This window comes from Corvus kubaryi, unplaced genomic scaffold (genome assembly GCF_017639235.1).
Source record: "Corvus kubaryi isolate FWS band 111438036 unplaced genomic scaffold, C.kubaryi_AGA036_p1.0 37334, whole genome shotgun sequence".
Classification (NCBI taxonomy): Eukaryota; Metazoa; Chordata; class Aves; order Passeriformes; family Corvidae; genus Corvus; species Corvus kubaryi.
In genome coordinates, this window is record NW_024581108.1 from 14,716,729 (window position 1) to 14,737,001 (window position 20,273).

A 20,273-nucleotide genomic window follows, 5' to 3' on the forward strand; every position below is an offset into this window, starting at 1 on the left:
ATGCTTTTGTTCTGTATTGTTTTTAAATACATATTTTCTAATTGTTCTGAACAGTTTTCTGAAACATTTTGGTTTTGCCATGGTGTCCTGACTAATAATTTATATAGGCACCATAAATCAACTGGGCTTTATTTTTATTTAGGCAGAAGTTACTGTTTCACATTTTTGCAGTGATAACAGTGGACATGTGCCACACACACTGGAGCACCATTTCCAGATAGATACAGTCCTGGCTTTCAGTAAGGTAGAAGGACACACGGGAGCTCAGTTACCAAAAAGATTCCCACAATCAGTGCAAAATAAAAGCAGTTTGGAAGCAAAAAGGGATTGTAAACTATATTCAGAATGAACATACAGGATTCTGTTCTAGTGTTAAAAGTCAGACCTCTTGGTGACAATCGCTGTCTTGGAGAAAAATACTTTGCATCGTGGTGCAGAAGAAAAGCAGTGTAGCAGGAAAATTATGTTTTTTTTGACTTCACAGTGGAATTACCACATGCTTTTCCTGTGTAAAGACAAAAAAATTTTGCCTGATTATTACCAGTCATAACTATTCCTGAAAAATTATATTTTGGTATAAATGAGTTATTTCCAAGTGAGGACCCACTATTTCTAACAGAGTTAATTTACTTTCCAGGTATGATTTCTTAAGTTTGTGAGTAGTCTAATTATTCTAGAACACAGCTACTTACTATTCCAGAATGAATTGTCCACCGAGGGAGCTATTAAAGCATACTTTATTCAGTATACAGTTACTTCGTGATAGGCAGTTTTTCTCAGAAAAACTTTTGAGATTTGCATGGAAGGTGAATCCCTGGTGAGTGAATTCCCTTATATTTAAGAGAATGTAGCTTATCACTACACAACTGAATCGTGTCATTCAACCATAACTTTCTGAATATTTGCAGTCTAATCCTTTATATAGGCTCATAATTACAATTAAATAATTGATAAGGCTTTTCAGAAATTTAATAAAGCCTCTTCTCCTCACTTCCTTTAATAAACTTACTAAATAATACAGAATCTTCAGTCTTCACAGATTCATAAAAAGGAATGGAAATTACATATTTAGGCTAGATTAGAAGAATTTTAATCACTACCTTGTAGTTGCAATTGTTTTCCCTACCTGAATGTTCCTGTTGGTGCAGGATGTGAAAACTGCTCTACATCAGTACAGAATTGGCATCTTTGGAAACAGGTGACATCTACCAACTACAGCTGCTACAATAAAATCATTACCTTGAAATGAGCATCTGAACTAGAATTAGAGCTTCTGTCCTTTCATAACAGATCCTCAACCTTTGGTGAAGGAAATGGCATGAGAAAAAGCAGAAATTGCGTGTGTTTGAAAAAGAGAGAACCATTTGTTGTACATCTCTGGCAAAGATGTCTGCACTGGCCTGTAGGGAGACAAACTGCTTCATAATTTATGAAAAATAGCAGTCTGTTTTTATAAGCTCTTAAGACACAGTAAAGGGATAAAGGAGTTGGATAACTCTGAAAGTTTTACTCTTTCAGTCATGGCATGGTGCTTCTCATCACATTTTATTCTTACCAGTAAAGGTGGGAAGTTAAGATTGGGTATGGCTGTTACATTTTTTAAAATATTTTCCCAGAATGTTAGAATATATTGCCATCATTTTCTTAAACATTATTAATCATACATCGTGATTTATGGAACAAATATATATCTTACTAGTTACTCTATTCCTACATGTAGTAAGAATGTTTTTCTGGGGTTTTTTACCTCGAACAGGATGAAGAGAGTATTCCAGTAACATATCGAGAGTTACCTGAATACAAAGAACTGTTAGAGTTTAAAAAATTGAAGAAACAGAAACTCCAGCAGATGCATGCAGAAAGTGGGTTTGTGCAGCATGTGGGATTTAAGGTGAGTGCAAGAGATGTTCTTCTGTTACTCAGTGGAATTTAGAAGTCTTCCAAGAGAACGTGGTTTGAATTTCCTGAAGAGATTTTGTTTAATACAGCAAGTTTGGTTCCTTAGTTCTTGTTCACTGTGTCTGTTTTCTGTCATTTTCTTTAGGAAAAACAGCCCACGTCATTCACTCCTTCTGGTAGCTCAGCTTTCACTGAATGCTGATGTTATATGGAAATTAATAAACATTCTGTCTTTTTCTCACCACATTATAAAAATACAGCTTGTATTAGAGCCTTGTTAAATCATGATAGAATTCCATTTGACACTACATTCTGTTTTGACAGTGATTCATTAATGATAATTTTCTGATTATGAATTTGGAGTAATTTTGGCTCCACCTGAGGCGAAAGAAGGGACAGAGATTTTGGATAAGAGTAATAGATTAATAATTTTTTTTTGTTTTGTACGACTTCACAATCTCATCAAGTGATAACTGACAGAAGTTGAAGCAAGGACATAAAACAGTATTTATGTAAAATTAAGAAAATAAACATTAAGTTAAACTGATGTGTTGCCCCAGTAAGAACTATTAATGGGCAATATGAAAGAAAAGGCATTGTCAAAATCTTATTTTCTGGTTTGCAAGGGATTTTGTGTCTAACTGGTTGGTGTAAGTGTTGGAACAGGGTTTTTTTGTGTTACAGAGCTAGATATATTTTCTAATACCCATTTACATAAGAATGCAAGGATAGTTCAAGGTTCAGTTCAAGTTGGCTGTAAAATTAAGACAGCCTCGTCAGTAGATACTGACAGATTTAAGTTATTAGATCACCAAAGGGCTTTTTATTTTTGTTGGGTTTAGTTAGCATGGTGTGTTTGGCATTTCATTTTGTGGGATTTTTTAAATTAGCATTTTCTTCCCCCCAAAATTTGAAACTTTAATCAGGCAGACCAGACTTTAACAAACTGCTTTTTCTACATAAAATTAGCCTGAGAAGTAAATTGGCGTTACACAGTGTCAAGCATTTGAAGTTTGAAAGTTTCTTTGCATTTGAGTTTGAGTGTATTATGCATTACAGTAAGCTGTGAAATCAGGTGATGATGTACTGTTTTCCCTCAGGAAATTCAGTTCATGGGCTGGACAGACCTCACCTAATAAGCAGCTGTTGAGAGCCGTTTTGGTTCTGCACAGCCTTCAGCCTCATTTACTACACATTATTCAACCTGTGCTTTAAATATTGAATTATTGAATCCCATGTGGGCTCTTTATGGCTTTCACTGCTATAATATCCGAGCAATTTGCAAATACTTCTTTTCTTCATTATGAAATGAAAGGCATAGTATTATTTCTGTTTCACAGGGCAGAGAGGAGCTGGAACACAAAAATTAAGGTCAGGGCTTTCCACTGTCTTGGTTCTCAAATTCAGATGACTGGAGCCAATTTTTAAGTTCTAGCATTATTCTGAACTTGATGTTTTCAAAGAACAGCTCCTGGTATGCTTAGTCCCTCCTCATTATCAACGCTCAAACTTGGAGAGCCATCTGTGGAAGGGAGGGATGCAGCTGTGGCAGATCTGTGTGAAAGGTGTTTGTAACCCTGGGTGCCGTAATGGTGGTGACAGGAGCAGGTGCTGTACCAGTGGGTTTCACAGATGCTGAGAGAGAACTTCAGGTTCTGATAGATGGGTAGAGGATGAGCAATGGGAGCAGAGGCTTGTTTCCCACATTTCTTTTTTGTTTTCAGTCCTATCTCTGCAGCACTCTTCATAGAGAGCTTTTCAAAAACCTAAACTTTGTCTGCAAGTCCCATTTTCTTGGTTTCTTTTTTTTGATCAAATATTTTTCCATTTCTGCCCGTATTCTATACCACTGTGAATGTTTCATCTAGTCTTTCATGTTTTGTTTTTACTTTGGCTTTTTCTCTTCATGCCACACGCACTTAGCTTTTGTGTTGTCTCTGATCTTCTTGGGATTAGTTCTTGTCTTGCTCAGTTTTAGTTCTAGACCTCTGTTTCCTTCTCTGAACATACTACTCCCCTTCTTTCCCAGCCACCTGGCTTTTAGTTCCAGGCCACCCGTGATGTGTTACTCCATTTCCCGAGCTGGAAAGTGCATCGGTGTGCCCTGATCTGCAGCCCCCCAGCAGCCCCCCAACAAGCTCTGCTGGTCTGGTCTTACTGCTTCCTTCTGCCACGAAGAGTCTGACATTCCATGTGGCTGGACTTGTGTGAAACATCACGTTCTTGTGCTGTGTCACAGCAGTTCTTAGAGCCAGCTGAGGCTGAGCAGTGTCTGCAGGCAGGGCTGGGCTGCTGGTCTTGAGCAGGATAATGCCAAGATGGAGCATCTGGGGAGTGGGAAGCAAAGCAAAAGCTTGATGGATTCTCAGGGCTCTGGAGGGTCTCTCCTGGAGAATGTGGACTTTTATCCACAAATACGCTGTGGTCCGCGGTGAGGGGAGCTCAGCTGTGTGGGCTGGCAGTAACACACGGACACACAGAGATTCCCATGTGGTGAATTGGTGTGCACTGGTAGCCATGGAAGTGCCTCCAGCTGCTGTTTTCTCAGTGCTCTTCCATCTGCTCCACAGTGTGATAACTGCGGGATTGAACCTATCCAGGGTGTTCGGTGGCACTGCCAAGACTGCCCTCAAGAAATGTCCTTGGATTTCTGTGACTCGTGTTCTGACTGGTGAGCAGCAGCCTGTGCTTCTACTTACTTGTTATTAGATTGAATCTCTCTACTGCATAATTCCTATGTAGGGTGGAAATCTTTGCTCCAGCACAAGGCACATATCCTGTGTTGGGTAAAGTAGAAGATAATTTGGCATCTATTTGTGGGAGATACATGTTGTAAGCAGATTCTGGATGTACAATTTTATTTTTTTAATATAGTGGACAGATAGGTTTGGTACAGTTAAATAGAGGGGGGAATTAGACTTTATTGAATGAATTGCTATCCAATTTGGTATGAATCTGTTCATATGATCACTGTTTCTGAAAGTTAAAGATAAGGAAAATATTTGACTTTTAAACTGTTATCTTTTTCTTTCCCTTGCAGTCTGCATGAAACAGAGATTCATAAGGAAGATCACCAGTTAGAACCTATTTACAGAGCAGAGACATTTTTAGACAGAGACTACTGCATGTCCCAGGGCACCAGTTACAATTATCTTGACCCAAACTACTTTCCAGCAAATAGATGACATGGGAAGCAGATCTACCATCTTGGGTTTACTATCCTCTTTGAAAAATAACAATGGCACCATTGTTAATTCTGTGCACATTTTGGAAAGACTCTGCTTTCCCTGAAATGTCACTCACAGCATGACAGCTTCCTGGGTGTACTTGTCAAACTACAGCTTTGAGCTGTCATGGTTCTAGATCACTGAACAGCAGCTGAACATTCCTAGTGTGCAGAAGGTTTCACTGGGAGACTTTTCTATCACGACATTAGTCACTTTTAGGTGGTGAATCTAAACAAAAGAAAAACATACAAAAGGGTGAGCCAGAAATGAGAGCACACATTAAAGATAGAGTAAATTCCAAAGGCTTTGAAGAACTTGGTTATAATGAGATCCAGCGGAGATGAAGTATTTATATAAAAACAGTTTAGTAGCTTGCAGTTTTGTTGTGAAATAGTTTTCAGCACAGTAACTGACTTCTTTAGGCAAGGTTTTAACCAATGACAGTGTTTGCTTCTAGGCTGTACTCTAAAAATACTCACTGTCACAGCGATGGTTGGCTACAGGCCTTTATTCAATCGGAGCTGCTTAATCGTGTTGACCTTCAATTTTTAAATTTTTTTTTAAAACCACAACGAACTCTATTTACCAACAGTGAAGCACTACAGGGGGCAACTGTGGCATTGCTTCCTTAACCAGCTCATGGTGTGTGAATGTTATAAAATTGTCACTCAGATATATTTTTTACATGTAATGTTATATAAGATGATCATGTGATGTGTACAAAATATGGTGAAAAGTGCCAGTGCTAGTAACTGTGTAAAGTCTCTAATACTCAACATTAACTCCTTTAAAATAAAATACACAGCCTTCTGCCTCTGTATTTGGAGTTGTTAGTGCAACTCATCAAAGAAAACTGCCTAATATAAATCATATATATGGTAATAATTTTTCCTCTTTTGTAGTCTGCACAAGATCCATGAAAGATTGTATTTTTATTACTATTTAAACAGTGATTAAATTTAGCCTGAGCAGTGAGCAAGGGTTCACATGCATTCTTTTATACTGCTGGATTTTGTTGTGCATCATTTAAAACATTTTGTATGTTTCTTCTTATCTGTGTATACAGTATGTTCTTAAATAATGTTCAATTGTCAGGAGAACTGTGAGAAATAAACTATGTGGATACAGTCTGTTTATATATAGAATGCTTGCTGTGACTTCCTTTCTGTGTAGTTCTGACTCTTTAATCAAGATGGAATCGTGTACAGGACGCTTGGATCGGTCACCCAGCCCTCACTGCGCAGCCCCGCGAGACGCCCGGCCCCGCCTCCGCTGCTCTCTGCGAGAGGCTGCGGCTGCTTGGCGCCGCTCAGCCCGCTCTGGCCCTGGCAGGGTTAGCATTCCAGTTCTCTCCTTCCTCACTCACAGACTTCTTTGTCAGATCACAGAAAATCCAGATTTTAGTAGCCTTGGTACAGTGTATACCATTGTCTGAGAAGCTTTGTAATTATTGTGACATATTTTACTTAATATATTTTTTATTGAAATGTATAGCTTGTGATTCAGAAACACTTGATTATTTTATAACTGTAATAGACTTCTAGTTGCTTTGAAACTAGAATACTCAGAGCAATTAGCTAGAAAACAAACGAATTTGACTTTAAAAGATGGCAATAAGAAGGGTAATTGGCTGGCTGCACCTGGTAACTCTAATTATAAATTGATCAGTATTAATTTTTGCAATAACTTTAGGTGTAGCTATTTTTTGCTTCAGAAAAAAAAAATTTAGGCATTTAATCTATTTAGTAAGTAATACAATACAGTTGCTGAAACACTGAGCAAGTATCATATGTAAACATATCTCACGTATCTCGTATACTTAGATAAATTTAATAAACCTTAAAAAAAACACAACACAAAACTCACATGATGTATTTTAGTTTTAATTGGAAAAGATACTGCTCTGAGAGGCTTTCTAATACCATAAAAATGTGCTTTCCACATCATTCATGCTCTTTATAGGAAACTAGAGTTGGTGAAGATGTATTATTGGGAAGAGGATCTGTGGTAACATTCATTTTCTGTTTATATCCTGAAAAAAATTATGGGAATAAAATAAGAAAAGTAAATTAAAGAAAATACTCAGTCATCAATTTAGGATAGCTTGGAAAGAACAAAAGATCTTGGTATCCTTGGAACAAGGTTGGAAGCCAAAGTGTAATTTCGAGTCTGAATCACCCAAGAAAGAAGTGTCTTGGATAAGTCCTCTTTTATTGAATATGTATAAATATTAATGTTTCCCTATGCATGCATATACAGCTGTTTCTCCTGCATACATTTTGAACGTATGCAAATGGGTATCTAATGCACATACACCAAATCAAGCATGGGGGTTTTTTGGTTTTTTCCACAGAAAAGACAGAAGAAACAGAAAGAAAAATTAAAGTGAAAGTGTATGGTAAATAATTTTTGTAATTTGATTTTAAAAAAACCCAACAAAATAGCAGCTGACTGTTGCCTTTGCTCCCATCTTGCACAAGTATGAGACTCCACACTTTATAACTTCTACTGTAATTAAAGATCATAGAAAATACTCCAGAAAACCTACCCAGATGAATTTGCAACTTTATGGTAACTGCAGAGTATTCTACTTCTAAAAAGAACCACCCCCAGCAGCAGCTGCTGGTGCGTCAGGGCTCATGTAGCCAGAGCTGCCCTCTGGAGCTGGTGTGGTACTGCAGGCGCTGCTGCTGCTGCTCAATGGCACTGGCTGGAGCTGGAGAAGCACTTCTTAGAGCATCAGAGGTAAAATGTAGGCTATAGAAGGACCCAGGAAAGAAGGAACATCCAGGATATGAAGGATAAGAACATGTGTAAAACAGACCCTAAAAATTAATTGAATTAGCATCTACAGGGCAAATGCTAAGGAAGAAAAGGAAACAGAAGAATCTGCCCTGATTGGAAAAAGGACATACTCTGTAAGCATGCTGATTTGAGCTATATTTTCAAGTCATGTACTGTGCTTTGAAAAGGATTAAACCCACATATACTGTAACAGAAATCACTACTCCTCATTTTTGTACATGTTTTATTTGTATTATGTCTCCATTACAAGAAAGGTAACTTTAAAAATGCAAATCTGCTGCATAAAGTACACCTTTGACAGTACAAGCAATCATGCAACCCACTTTCACTGTGAATTCATCCAGTAGTTCCAGTAAAAGGATGCAGTTACTTTACAGGAATGTCAAACAAGCTTCTATTTAGCTGTCAGTATACCAAAGAAACTCCACAATATTTTGGTTAACCTAATGGAAATACGCTATGACTTTTACAGACTTTTTTGCAGATTACAGATAAATGGCTTACTAAAGGTGCAAGCAACATGAATCAAATAATCCCTGACATGTTCCTTTTTTGTTGGTTTCCCACCCCACCACACCCCCCCCCAAGTTTTGGCAATGCCAGTACAAGACAATAGATGATGATCTGAATTTTGCATTTGAAATACTTCCAAAGTGTAATTTAAAGATGACATGAGATGTTCTGGCTCATAATCAACTTTACATATAGACTTTAATAGCTATAGTACAACTGCTGTTGACATGGATCATTACTGGATTGCACACTTGACTATACAATACAATCATCATTCTCAGCTCACAAAACTGGAAGTCAGTTATAAAATCATAACATTCCCAGCAGAAGACAAGACTGTCTCAAAAATGGTGTCTGCTCCCCAATAATGGATTGACAGACTTCCACAACATTCAACTGTATCTTCAATTAATTTTTCTCCTTGCAATAGTGTTCTGGGGATGTGTGAAAAGTTTATTTTAACTTCTAGCTTGACTAATTCCAGCTCTCTTACAGCTACATGCTACAGAGAACAGGTTTTAGTCACTAAAGCCCAAGAACAAGCTAAGTGACACCACAGAAGTTAATACTGTTAATTAAAAGAAAATAACCAATGGGAAACCTGTATGCAATAACCCTAATGTCAGTCTGCTGGACAGTGACTGGGGTGGGTGGAGAGCTCCCTGCTGGCCAGGCACTGTCCCATTTCCCATGGAATGTGTGTGACCATGAAATACAAAGCACAGCTGCTGCTCACCTTGCTGCTTTACGCCCGTGAAGAGCAAACACCCAAGAAAACAAAATACAGTTCTTAGAGTGGGGTTAGCATACAGAGCACTTTCTGTTGAGTGTATTGTCAGAACAAAGATTTCATCTAGAGTAACACACCACATGCACAAATTCCAGATACCTCTCAAGAAAGCAGCACTGCTTTGACCAGCAAATCGTGGCTGTGGGGGGGTGCACGTGGGCGAGGCTGTGTACACACCAGTACACACCATTACTGCATTTCTGGTGAGAAAGAAAATGCTGCCTCTTCCTTTTTCAGAAACGAGTCAATTGTCTTGCAGATTTCCAGAAAAACGTCTTCCTGTGTTCCTTCTGCATCAACCTGTGAAGCAGGAAAAAACCAGTTTTGATTAAATTACAAATTATTATCTCACAATCTAAACATTGGCACAAAAAAACAGGTCTAATATAAAATGAAAGTCATTCTGCTTCATGGTAGAAGCATTCTAATGGAGAGGAGCAGCTTCAATAAACCAGATTACTCATTTTGTTTCCACAGATTTACGTAAGAAGGTTCCACAGGCTTGATTGTCTATAGCAAAGTACATTAGTCAAGTGAAGGAGCTTAAAATCTTAAGTACTCAGGTTTTGAAGTAAAGTTACACCTTTGATACAGAACAGTTGCCAAGGGCTCTTTGCCCATCGCTCCAGCCTGTTGAGGTCCTTCTGAAGGGCTGCACAGCACTCTGGGTTTTGGCTGCTCCACAGTAACTTAGCGAATCCCTGTGTTTCTGTGCATTTATATTTGAAAGCTTGGTGAACTGGTTCTGGTTTTATGACATCCTTTGCCCCTGTCTTCTATAGGGGCACTGCTTTTGTGGTAGAACTCAACTTTCATCGAAGCAATTTTTTTCTTTAACACCCCAAAGATTCAGTTTTCTGATCAAGTTATTTTTCATTACTGTACTTGACAAAAACAAGACCAATTGACTTTCCTATGCTGAGGAAGAGAAAGCTGCATTTTGGCAGTGAGGAATGACGTTTGCAGCCAGTAATATTTTTCTGTATTCCCTGGAAAATGTGAGGCAGAACTGAGCTGTTCTGAGCAATGAGTTTCACGTCCATCCCATGCTGTGTCACTTGAGGAAGCAGAGCTGTCTTTTGCCCTCACAGCAGTGACAGAAGCAGTTTTCACACTGGCTGTGTACACCACACAGATGCATCTGCTGATTATTCCTTTCCTCAAATGCCTGCTGAGAGCTTTGGTCTTTACTCAAAAGCAAGCTTCTTCTCTGCTTTGCCATGCTTAGTTTTTCATGTATGCATGACATGGAGTTTGCACAAAATTAAATGGACCCATGATAACTTTGCCAAGGGATCTTTTTCTGAACTGCTGCATTTTCATCTCCAAGTTGCTGGCCAGAATGCCAGACAATTGTAGTGTTTGAAGGGGACATTTCTGACCATAATACTTTCTGCCATCTCTTTGGTCTGCAGGAGAATTAAAGGAGTTTCATATTCAAATAAATGTATTTTTAAATAGGCCAAGAAATTCTGCTCAGATATGGTGTTGTCTTGCAGCCAGCTCCTGTACAGCTTACTGCACTCCATGTACATCTAAGTCCCTTGGTGCAGAGTCCTGTGTGGGAGTCAGCAGCTGCTCCTTGCAGAGATCCAGCAGGGACTGCAGGCACTCTCCATTGCTTGGTGTCGCTCTTGGTGGCATCCACAGATGCTGCGAAGTCTGCTCCCTGGTGCATCCTGTTGGAAGTGCTGGCACATCTCACCAGCCCATTCCACACCCAGAGCTGCAGCAGTGGATACCCAGCCTGGCCTGACTGAGCCCAGTCCCCTCGGGCCCACTGCAGGGGTATGTGACAGTGGGAGCTGAGCTGCCCTTGGCCCCCGGGCCACCTCCCAGGCCATGGTTCCCTTGCCTCCTTCACTGTCCCTGGTGGTGGCATTTGCTGCTGCTGCTGCTGCCACTTTTTGCAGAGCTGAGGCAGGAGCAGGCACGTGCTGGTGCCTTAGAAGGGGCAGTTCTCCCTCAAGGGCTGCACATCTTCCAGAAGTGTTTAGAACTGGGGGGTACTTACTATTAGCAAAGACCAAATGGGAACGCTGAACCATTCTGGACCAAATGTCTACCTCCTCCAGTTACAACGAGCAACTCTCATCTCAGCTGCTATAAAACACCTTGTTTTGCCTGCCTCCAGTGCCAGGACAACTACTTTCATATGGCTATCCCACAGGAAGTACACCACACTCATGGTGAAGGCCACAGCCATTTCAAAGCTCTTGTCTTAGTATGTATTTTTATTACCTCTTTACTTCATAAATACTTCTTCACAGTCCAACTGATCTAATCTAACAGCACAGCTGATTGCCACTGGCTTTTTGGTGACCTCTTTAGAACTGGGACTGATACTCAGGTCTAGATCTAGGGAGTTGTGATGAAGAATCAGTTCTGCAAGCATGGAAATTGCTGCCCTTTATGATGGGCTGGAACGCTGACTTCCTAACAGTAGCAGTAAAATATGGATGGGCCTAACAACAGCCCCAGTGCTTCCCATGCTGGCCTCCTAAGTAACAAAGGCCCAATTCATAAAACTAACTTAACATCGTGCCACAGAACTAACTTAATGTGCCAATAATTCACATCTAGTACTACAGTAACTTAACGATACTCTCAGCAGCTCCAGAGAGAAAACTTTGTATTTCTCTTTCCCAGAATATAACAAACCTCATAAATTAGGCCTGTTTTCAAGGCTATTTAAGGCTGGCTTCTCATAAAACAAGATCCATATACAGTTTTCCACAGATTTGAAATGTAGCTATGGCTTTTGGTAACTTCAGAGAAATTTAATGAGCTCATATGAAAAATTATTGGAGTAACCATCCCTATAGTACAATGTTGTTCGTTTTATCATTAAAATCAGCCAATTAAGTTTTCTGTCAACAAATTTCCATTTGTTGTAGGTTTTGAAATTTAGAACCCTAAACATGTACTGCCACTGAGAAGAACCTGACTGTCTGTAGAGAGGATGGCTGAGGACAGACTCTGGAATAAACTCACTAGTTAGAAGCTTCTTACTGAAGGTCAGTCAAGTTTAGCTTTGTTGTCACTAACATTTATGTCTTCATCATTAAAGTGTGTTAGAAAACCAATGAGAGACTGTGCAGCACCTGGTTCTCAGAGCAATGGATCAAGCTGTCTGTAAATCCACTGAAAACACACTGCCCTGAGACCGATTCACATTAGGTATGAATTTTCTGCTGTTTTATCTATAAGCCCCTGCCAATGTTTCTGATGTATCTTTCTAGATCAGTGTCTCATTTAATGGGCCACAAATCACCAAGGGGGGAATAGAGAATCACTTGTTCCTTTGTTCCCCACATCCTTATCTATCAGGGTTAATGGGTCTCTGAGAACCTTTCAAAAGATGGAAATAAACCACATACCTGCTCTCACTATTACCATTGATTGCCCCTTCTTGGAAGGGGGAACTTGTCCCTCCCCACACACACTTCTAATGGGATCACAAGGGAAGGCTCACAAGTGGAAGACTGGGAGAGGGTGGATGGTCACATGTTCTTTCATGATGGTTATGGAAAATGTGACTTCAACTGATTTTAGAAAGAAATAGTAGAACAACACTGAGAAAAAAAAAAAAAAAGAAAGGAAATAAGCACAGAAAAACGAACTTCTGTTGGACTTTGTAGGCTAAGCTTTCACAGCATGTGACCTGAAATAGTCAAAGTTTTTGGACACCCTTAATCCTCTGCTCTGGCCTGCTTAGCTTATTTGTTAGACTACTGCCCTTTTCCTCAGGTGACTTTGAACAGGAAACTTGTATTTAAGACACCTACCAGGTGTCTTATGTTAGCTAGGTAGGATCAGGGCTGTCTTGCTTGACTACCAATGCGTTGCTCTTCTCTTTTACTTACTACCCTCCTACATACTGTCACTTCAAAAAAGCTTTAAAGGATGAGTCAGATATTAAAAACAATCTCTTTTTTTCTCCCTTTCTTCGCAGTTGTCAGAGGGCCATATATTGGAAGGGATTTACATTTAGCCATGTCAAAACACAAGTAGGTGTCTACTAAATTTTCAGATACACTTTTCTGTCCAGCTGCCTTGGAAATCACTGAGAAATAGATTTAAAACCAACGGTATTTACCTGCTTACTACTACTATAATACATTCAGTTTCATTTAATTTAATTTCGTTAATCTGAAGCACCTGATTCCCACAGAATCAGTCAGTTTGCAGGCAATGTTTTTGAGAGTAGTGCTTTCAGCCCTTGCATTTCCAGTACCAGGTCTTTACTGAAAAGCAATCACTTGCTGTCCTTAGCAGCAGGTGGGTGTTCTGTAACTGACTACGAAAGAAATTATGGCATATTAAACTAAATCCCCAGAACATGATTTTTTAAAAAAATTATTTGAAAAATTTCTATATTATTAATCACAACTACTTTACCTTCCAGAACACAATTTAGAAACGTAATGCCTCAGCAGAAAAGTGAGAACACTGTTGCCTTTGCCCTTCATTCTTCAGTTAATTTTCCCTTGAAAATACATACAGTTCTTCATCTCAGCAGGGTGCTGGAAGGATTGTTGTTATTTATTATTGTCAGGTTCACAGGTGTTTCATCTGCACCCACAGCCTTGACCCTCTGTCCATGCCTCAAGCCTCCACTGCTGAGCAGAAACATGAAGAGGTAATCTTGGCCAAAGGGAAATTTCCAACACAATCCTGATCTTTTGTCAGCTTCACCAGGTCACTGTTGTTGTTCAGAGGTCAGCAGAATGGAAAAATGTTCCAGTTCCAAATAGCATATTAGTTAGTTAAGAATGTACCTATGCACAATAACTCCAGGTTGGAGAAGGTCATAAAATCCTCAAGGATTAAAGTGGGAATGCTGTTACAACCATATACCTTTGTCTCTTCTGTGCAAGTAAAGCAAGGAGAGAATTCCCAATGAGTTCAGAGGAAGCCAGGTCAGACCTGAGCTTTTCTGTCTGCACGGTGTTCGTCAGGCTCCATCCAACCATGCCTTAACGCCTGCTCCAGTGCACAGAGCAAGAAAGCTCCTTCGACACTGTACTCTCACCACACCTTGATGTGGTGTGACAGATCAGTTCCTGCTCTGCTGAGTGCTCACCCAACATTAATTCCCACACCAGACCTTCTGCTGGCCTTCTGCCCAGGACCAAATTCTACATTTGCATATTTAATCAGCCTGTTTCAGGACTGAAAACCTTTGGAGTGGATAGGACAAGTTAAATACATACCACTGTTGTCATGTATTGTTCCCAGTCTCTGGAAAACTTTGTCCAACCCTAAATACACTTAAACTGGAGAAATTAAACAACACCAGTATGCCAACCCATTTTTTTGTTAAACAAGTCTATTTCTGATTTTCTTTTCTGTGGCCAAGTGGGGCTGGGTGCTACAGTCAAGCCCTATAAAACATGATCACTTATACAATTAATATTTAAAATTTAGTGGTCCTTAGCCACATGCTCCAGTTAGCTGACTAGAAAAGGTTAATACCAAGTCTTCATGGAAGTTAGTGGGATTTAGACTCTAATATTCCTCTAGAATCTCAACACCCACTCCTCTGCATGCTTAAGAAAGTGCATTGCTGCAATCTCAAGGGACATAAAGCTCACGTGGGCCTTTACTGAAGAGCTGCTCCTGTTGAAAAACCAAACCTAGGCAGGAATCAAAGATTCTTTTAGACCCTTCTTCTCTTCCTCTCTTAAACAGCTTCTCTTCAGATGCTTTGGCCACTGCTTATCCTGGGATCACAGACTGATCTGGATCTCCAAATAGCACCTTTAGGAAGGCATCACTTCCCTGAAGCTGTTGGATCCCACCAGCTTTGACTAAGAAAAAGAGTGCACAACCTCTGATCTGTAGTTACATGGAGGTCCATGGGTGATTTAAAATAAATCCATGAATGTAGGTGAGAATTTATTTTAAGGGGTCTTCAAATCATCACTGGTAAATTAATGTTGGTAGCTTTGTCTGAAATGGATAGGAAACACACACAGTTCTTCCAGGAAACAGAGTTCTAGAGGCAGCAGCATCTCCATGGGAGCATTAACATCTTCAGCCAGCGCTGGTCTGTGTTGGAGAGTGATAAAACCCACTTAGGAATGGACAGCTTCCCAAGGCTGAAAACATGTGATATTTTAATTAAAATCAGCAAGAAAAATATTAAACATGTTAGACTGCCTCTAGGTAAAGTCTCAGTCTTCTCTATGTGTGTATGATATTACAAATAACAAAATCAAGGACTATTTTAGCCCAGCCTGCACCAAAAAAAAATTGCAGTCAGAAGTTGTACTTGATATATTTGATCAGAAGTTATTAGAGTCAGTTGTTCTGCTTTCCACCTGAATTTCCTTTCATCATTCAGAGAACACCCAGTGGCTGCTGATGTCAATGCTTGGCTGTTAGTAGAATCTGTTGCTATGAATAAGAAGCTAACCCTGTGTCCTGGGAATTGCAAACTTCCCCTTGACTCTTGCTTTCTTCAACACATGTAGCTTAAACATATCCACCTCTAAAATAGGTTTAAAAGACATTTTCCATGGTAATGTTGATAAAGCTGGTTTTACAAAGCATTCATACCCAATGGTTCCACCTGGAAGATGGATGTATGGTAAACACTATATTCACCAGAAGCAAGTTCAGACAACGTACAGACATTGTGAGGAAAGCAGTGTAGGCACTGTTCAACCAAAGCACGGGTATTTTCTAACATGCAAACATACAATGTCAGCTTCCCCAAAACTAATGGTAAGAGTACAAATCACATATCCAGCTCTGACCCACAGATTAGGCAAGTTCCTTAAGGAGCTAATGAGCTACCAGCTTTCAAAGAAAGACTGCATGTTTTGCCATTACATAGGAGATGGAGCAGGAACTTGCAGCAGAAGCATTAAGGGAGGGCAAGGAAAGTCTATGTCAAGTGAAATGAGGCAGATCATGAATGCAAAATCTGTGTGACAGTATTAAGTGCAGTTTCACTCTCTTTGGGGCTGTCACTTCCCTGATGCTTCAAAAAGGGAAACACTGTGGTAGGCACAGCTCCCTGCAATAGTATACTGAGACAGAGAGCTCTGTTTTCCTTTGCATTGTGCTGTGTTGGTGTATTGTGTATTGTACTGAATTCTTAATTAGGCACATCCTTGCAATTTTGGCAAGATAGCTCCTCAAAGAAAAAACAAATAAACCACATAATTTTTTGTAAGCTTAAAGATGAAAAGTAAGCGGGAACATTTTTCTGCCACTGAGACTTTGTTTTATGTGCACTTATTGTTGGGGTTAGGAGAGGCCACAAATAAGGACTCTTCCTTTGAGTATCATTTTTCTCAGCTTTGTGTCCTTTACCCTGTTCTCAGGTCAGGATATTGGTGCATAAATTAGCTGCTTCTTTTTCTTTTGGGAACTTTGCAGAGGAGAAAAGTTTGGGGCATGTGTTTTGCATGTTTGCTACAGCCTCTAGAAAAAAACCCCATAATAGTTCCAGAAACTATTATTGAATTCTTTCGCTTTTAGGACAAGATAGAGCAGTAGGACTAGATCTTTCTGTAGCTGAACTAAGGGACAGTTTGCTATAACAGAGCAGAGAAATAAAGAAAAAAAACCCTGAACATCCTATGTAAATGAGTGCCAGCTAAGTTCACTGATGGAATTTTTCTTGCTTCTCTGTAAAGTATTGATTACAGAATAAAAAGAAAGCTTTAAATATCACATCCTGAGCAGGTGTAAATTGAGGTAATTTACTGAAATTAATATATTATTTATGCCAGCAAAAAGATCTTTCTTGTATGCAGGTCTGTTTTACTTCAGGATATACACTGTCAGATTTGAAAATTTTACTAAAGGGCTTTGGATTAACATAATCTTTCTTCCTAATTCTGAAAGCCCTTATAGAGTAATAAATCCTAATACTTAAAGAAAAGCTTTCCAGAATTTATGTTTAACAAGAGATTCTATGCAGATGAGTTATTGATTCAGGATATGTTCTCAGACTAAGGATAAATCCGTGGTTTTATTCTTTCAAACAGTACTGTAGGACACAGAAGTTTGCAGAAGTTGCAAACAAACCAGGGAACTGTAAAATGAGAACAACTGGAAAATGCAGAAACCGTTCATAAATGCTGTTGTGTCAGTGTTTTCCAAATACAGCATGTAATTGAAGTAAAAAGCAAAAATTTAATTTAAAAGGTCAAGTAATTTACCTTGCATAACTGTGTCTTGCTTTCATAGTATGCGATCAGAGGGTTTGATGCTTGGTAGTAGCTTTCAATTCTTTCCTCAGTGGTTTCAATGTTATCAGAGTTCTGACTGCTCTGATTCCTCATCAGATGGCGACTGCTCATGGTTTCTGCAGAGCAGTCCAGGCAGAGCACAAGCTTTGGTTCCCCAATCTAGAGACAAAGGAAAACAACAAACATTCAAAGTACTGGCCTGGTAAAACAGATTTTGTTTGGATAATACCAAAACAGTCATCAAGGAATTTATTAGCAAATAGTGCTTGTCTATGCAGAAATTATGCTTATTAACAAACACTTCCCATTGCAGCAGCACTCAGAGATGCCAGAATTGAGGATCAAGGCTGTGCTTGCCTGGGCTCTACACAGAGAGATAAAGAGTCAGGATCTGACAAATTCTGGCTGCTTGGACTGAAGAGCATCAGTTCATTATTTGCTTAATGCAAAGAGTACAGGACTTATGGAATACTTGACACAGTTATATTTGTAGCCTTTTCTTCGTTCAATGTGTGAAATGGGAGTGGTAAATTATAGCTTAGAATTTCAAGATGCAGTAGCAGGAAATGTCCCCATAAAAGTGTGCCCACTTACAATGGAAATGAGGAACAACAGACAGGCTCAGGGACACCATCAAATATTCACAGGAATACATTCTGTGAATTACTTTATGTCACACAGTATTTTATGTCCTCATTTGCAGTGTACCCACATAATTCCTACCCATGGTGTAAAGGAAGAATGTGATACACTTCTCTACATTTTCAAATTTCAAATTCAAGTAATTTCTAAATTCTATGAGAAGCTGACCATTTAATGCTGTTTGGCTAGTGCCAAACTAGTCAGGAGGGAGAGTCTATCCTTTCCCATAATAAAAATAAATATGGATTTATTTATTTTTATTCTTAGGCCTGGCAAAGATCATAAATAATTGTCTCTCTCTACATTCGATCATAGATACTGCAGTAGTTTATGGGAAAAAAAGAAATGGCAAGAAAGAGCAAAATGTTCTTTATGGTATTTCAGGAGAGAGCCAAAAGTTCTAAACACAAATCTTCATCATTCTTACCCTGAAACACTGAAAAATATGTGCGTCATTTAGCATAAATCTTAGAATGCACTGTCATGCACCCTGCTCAGGCACTCTCTGACACAAGGTTTTGTATGAGCAAATACTGCTGGGCTGAGTCCAAAGGGAAACACTCCCTATTTTGCTCTCTCAAGCAAAATAAAAGTGTTACAGGTTCAGTGAAAAAAAAAGGTAATTCTTCCATGCAGTTATGTATTTAATCCTTCAATGACATTCTCGGTGTTTTTCTCATTCCTTCCCTTTCCAGCAGAGATCTGGAGAACACTTTTTAGGAAAAAGTGAGAAATCTTGAAAAAAGATGACTGCTCTTCACACTAGTGACCATTACAAAATTATATTTTTACCATGGCTACAGCAAAGAAAGTCTAAATGGTTGATATGTGGAAATTGGCATTGTTATCTTTGTTGACAGCCCTTAAAGGAAAAAATATTCTAAAGGTAAATATTTCATGTCAGGCCTTCTGCACTTGACTGAGGATGTCTGGATTGTGTTGACCTTTCTACTACCCTTAATGAATTTCTAAGAGAAGCTGAAGCCAAGGGATTATGTCGGACAGTTCAATGACAGGCTTTTATCTTCCCATTTTTCCCACACAGCCCAGAAAACATTAATGCTATTAGCTGTAGTAGCACTGGGTTTGGAGATTTAAAAAGCCAACAAAGCAGTTTTAATAGTGCAAGAGACAGAGAATTAAAAAAAAGATGTGGACTTAATCAATGATTTAAACAAATGCCCTTTTTGCATAACGGGACTAGGATGGTGAGAAGTTATTTCCTCCCAGTTTCACATGAGGAGTTCTATGCTCTGTTCTAAATTATAATAGAATAAGTGGGAAATAATTCCTTCATCAGTTATATTCATATCATCATCTTACAATGAGGACAGGAAGGAGTCTACTGACTGATAGGATCAGATAACAAGATCTTGCTTGATTAGACTCAGTCTGATCTGCTTTTGAAAAATATACATGGTTTTCTTAAAAGTTGTGGCATTGTTATCTGGAATTCAAAACACCAGAATTATCTTTCTTCCAAACTAAACCCCACAAAAAGTGAAAGCAATCCCTTATCAGGTATTACAGCAATTTTGGCTGCTTTTTTTTCTTTTGTTAAATTACTATTTTCCTGACACAATTTAGCTTAAATGATACATACCAAACAAGTCTAATGTTTTGGGTCTTTAACTTGTCCTACTGGGTATTTCCCACCTGGTGCTGGGGAATATATAATTTAATAATGTTTCCTCACCTTGCAGAAGGGAGGGAACAGAGGGAGGGAGGGAACAGAACATAATTCTCTAGAATTATGGCTGGATAAAAGTACAATTGTATCATAGAAGGGAATTGGGCAAAACTGGCAGGAGAATAAGCTGTTTCTACATAGCTCATTCTGTTTATGAGTCAAGCTTTGAAATACAAGCATTATTCTTGATGTCTTGTAAATAGAACAGGTCTTCGTTAACAATTATAAAGCTTTTTACATATCATGTAGATATATAGCATTATTCATCTTCACTTTGCTGCCATTAATTAATAAGGCCTGATGTGCATCTCTTTTCATTCAACTATAATTTGAGAACTTCTCATCGCCCTTTGGAAAGAACTGCAAGCATTATCTCAAAAATGACTCATTTAAAAAATCTTCTCAGTCTTACTGAGCAGCTCACAGCCAGCCAAGCTCACCCTGTGAAAAGTGGATACAAGGCACGGCAGGGGTGACTTAGCACATTCAAAATGGTC

At 39.0% G+C, this 20,273-nt stretch overlaps 2 protein-coding genes across 6 annotated transcripts in view; one reads left to right on the forward strand and one right to left on the reverse strand.

Moving 5' to 3' along the window:
• Positions 1–6,266, forward strand: part of ZZZ3 (zinc finger ZZ-type containing 3) — a 56,618-nt gene extending 50,352 nt beyond the window's left edge. For all 3 annotated transcript variants that reach the window (XM_042030431.1, XM_042030434.1, XM_042030432.1), the window contains exons 11-13: positions 1,757–1,891; positions 4,470–4,570; positions 4,940–6,266. In XM_042030431.1, the coding sequence (XP_041886365.1) occupies positions 1,757–1,891; positions 4,470–4,570; positions 4,940–5,084 (381 nt within the window). In that variant the 3' untranslated portion in view covers positions 5,085–6,266. The remainder of the gene's footprint in view (positions 1–1,756; positions 1,892–4,469; positions 4,571–4,939) is intronic.
• A 1,871-nt stretch (positions 6,267–8,137) lies between these two features.
• The window catches only part of AK5 (adenylate kinase 5), a 100,204-nt gene continuing 88,068 nt past the window's right edge, over positions 8,138–20,273 (reverse strand). For all 3 annotated transcript variants that reach the window (XM_042030437.1, XM_042030436.1, XM_042030435.1), the window contains 2 exons: positions 17,415–17,603; positions 8,138–9,534 (listed from right to left, as the gene is read on the reverse strand). In XM_042030437.1, the coding sequence (XP_041886371.1) occupies positions 9,424–9,534; positions 17,415–17,603 (300 nt within the window). In that variant the 3' untranslated portion in view covers positions 8,138–9,423. The remainder of the gene's footprint in view (positions 9,535–17,414; positions 17,604–20,273) is intronic.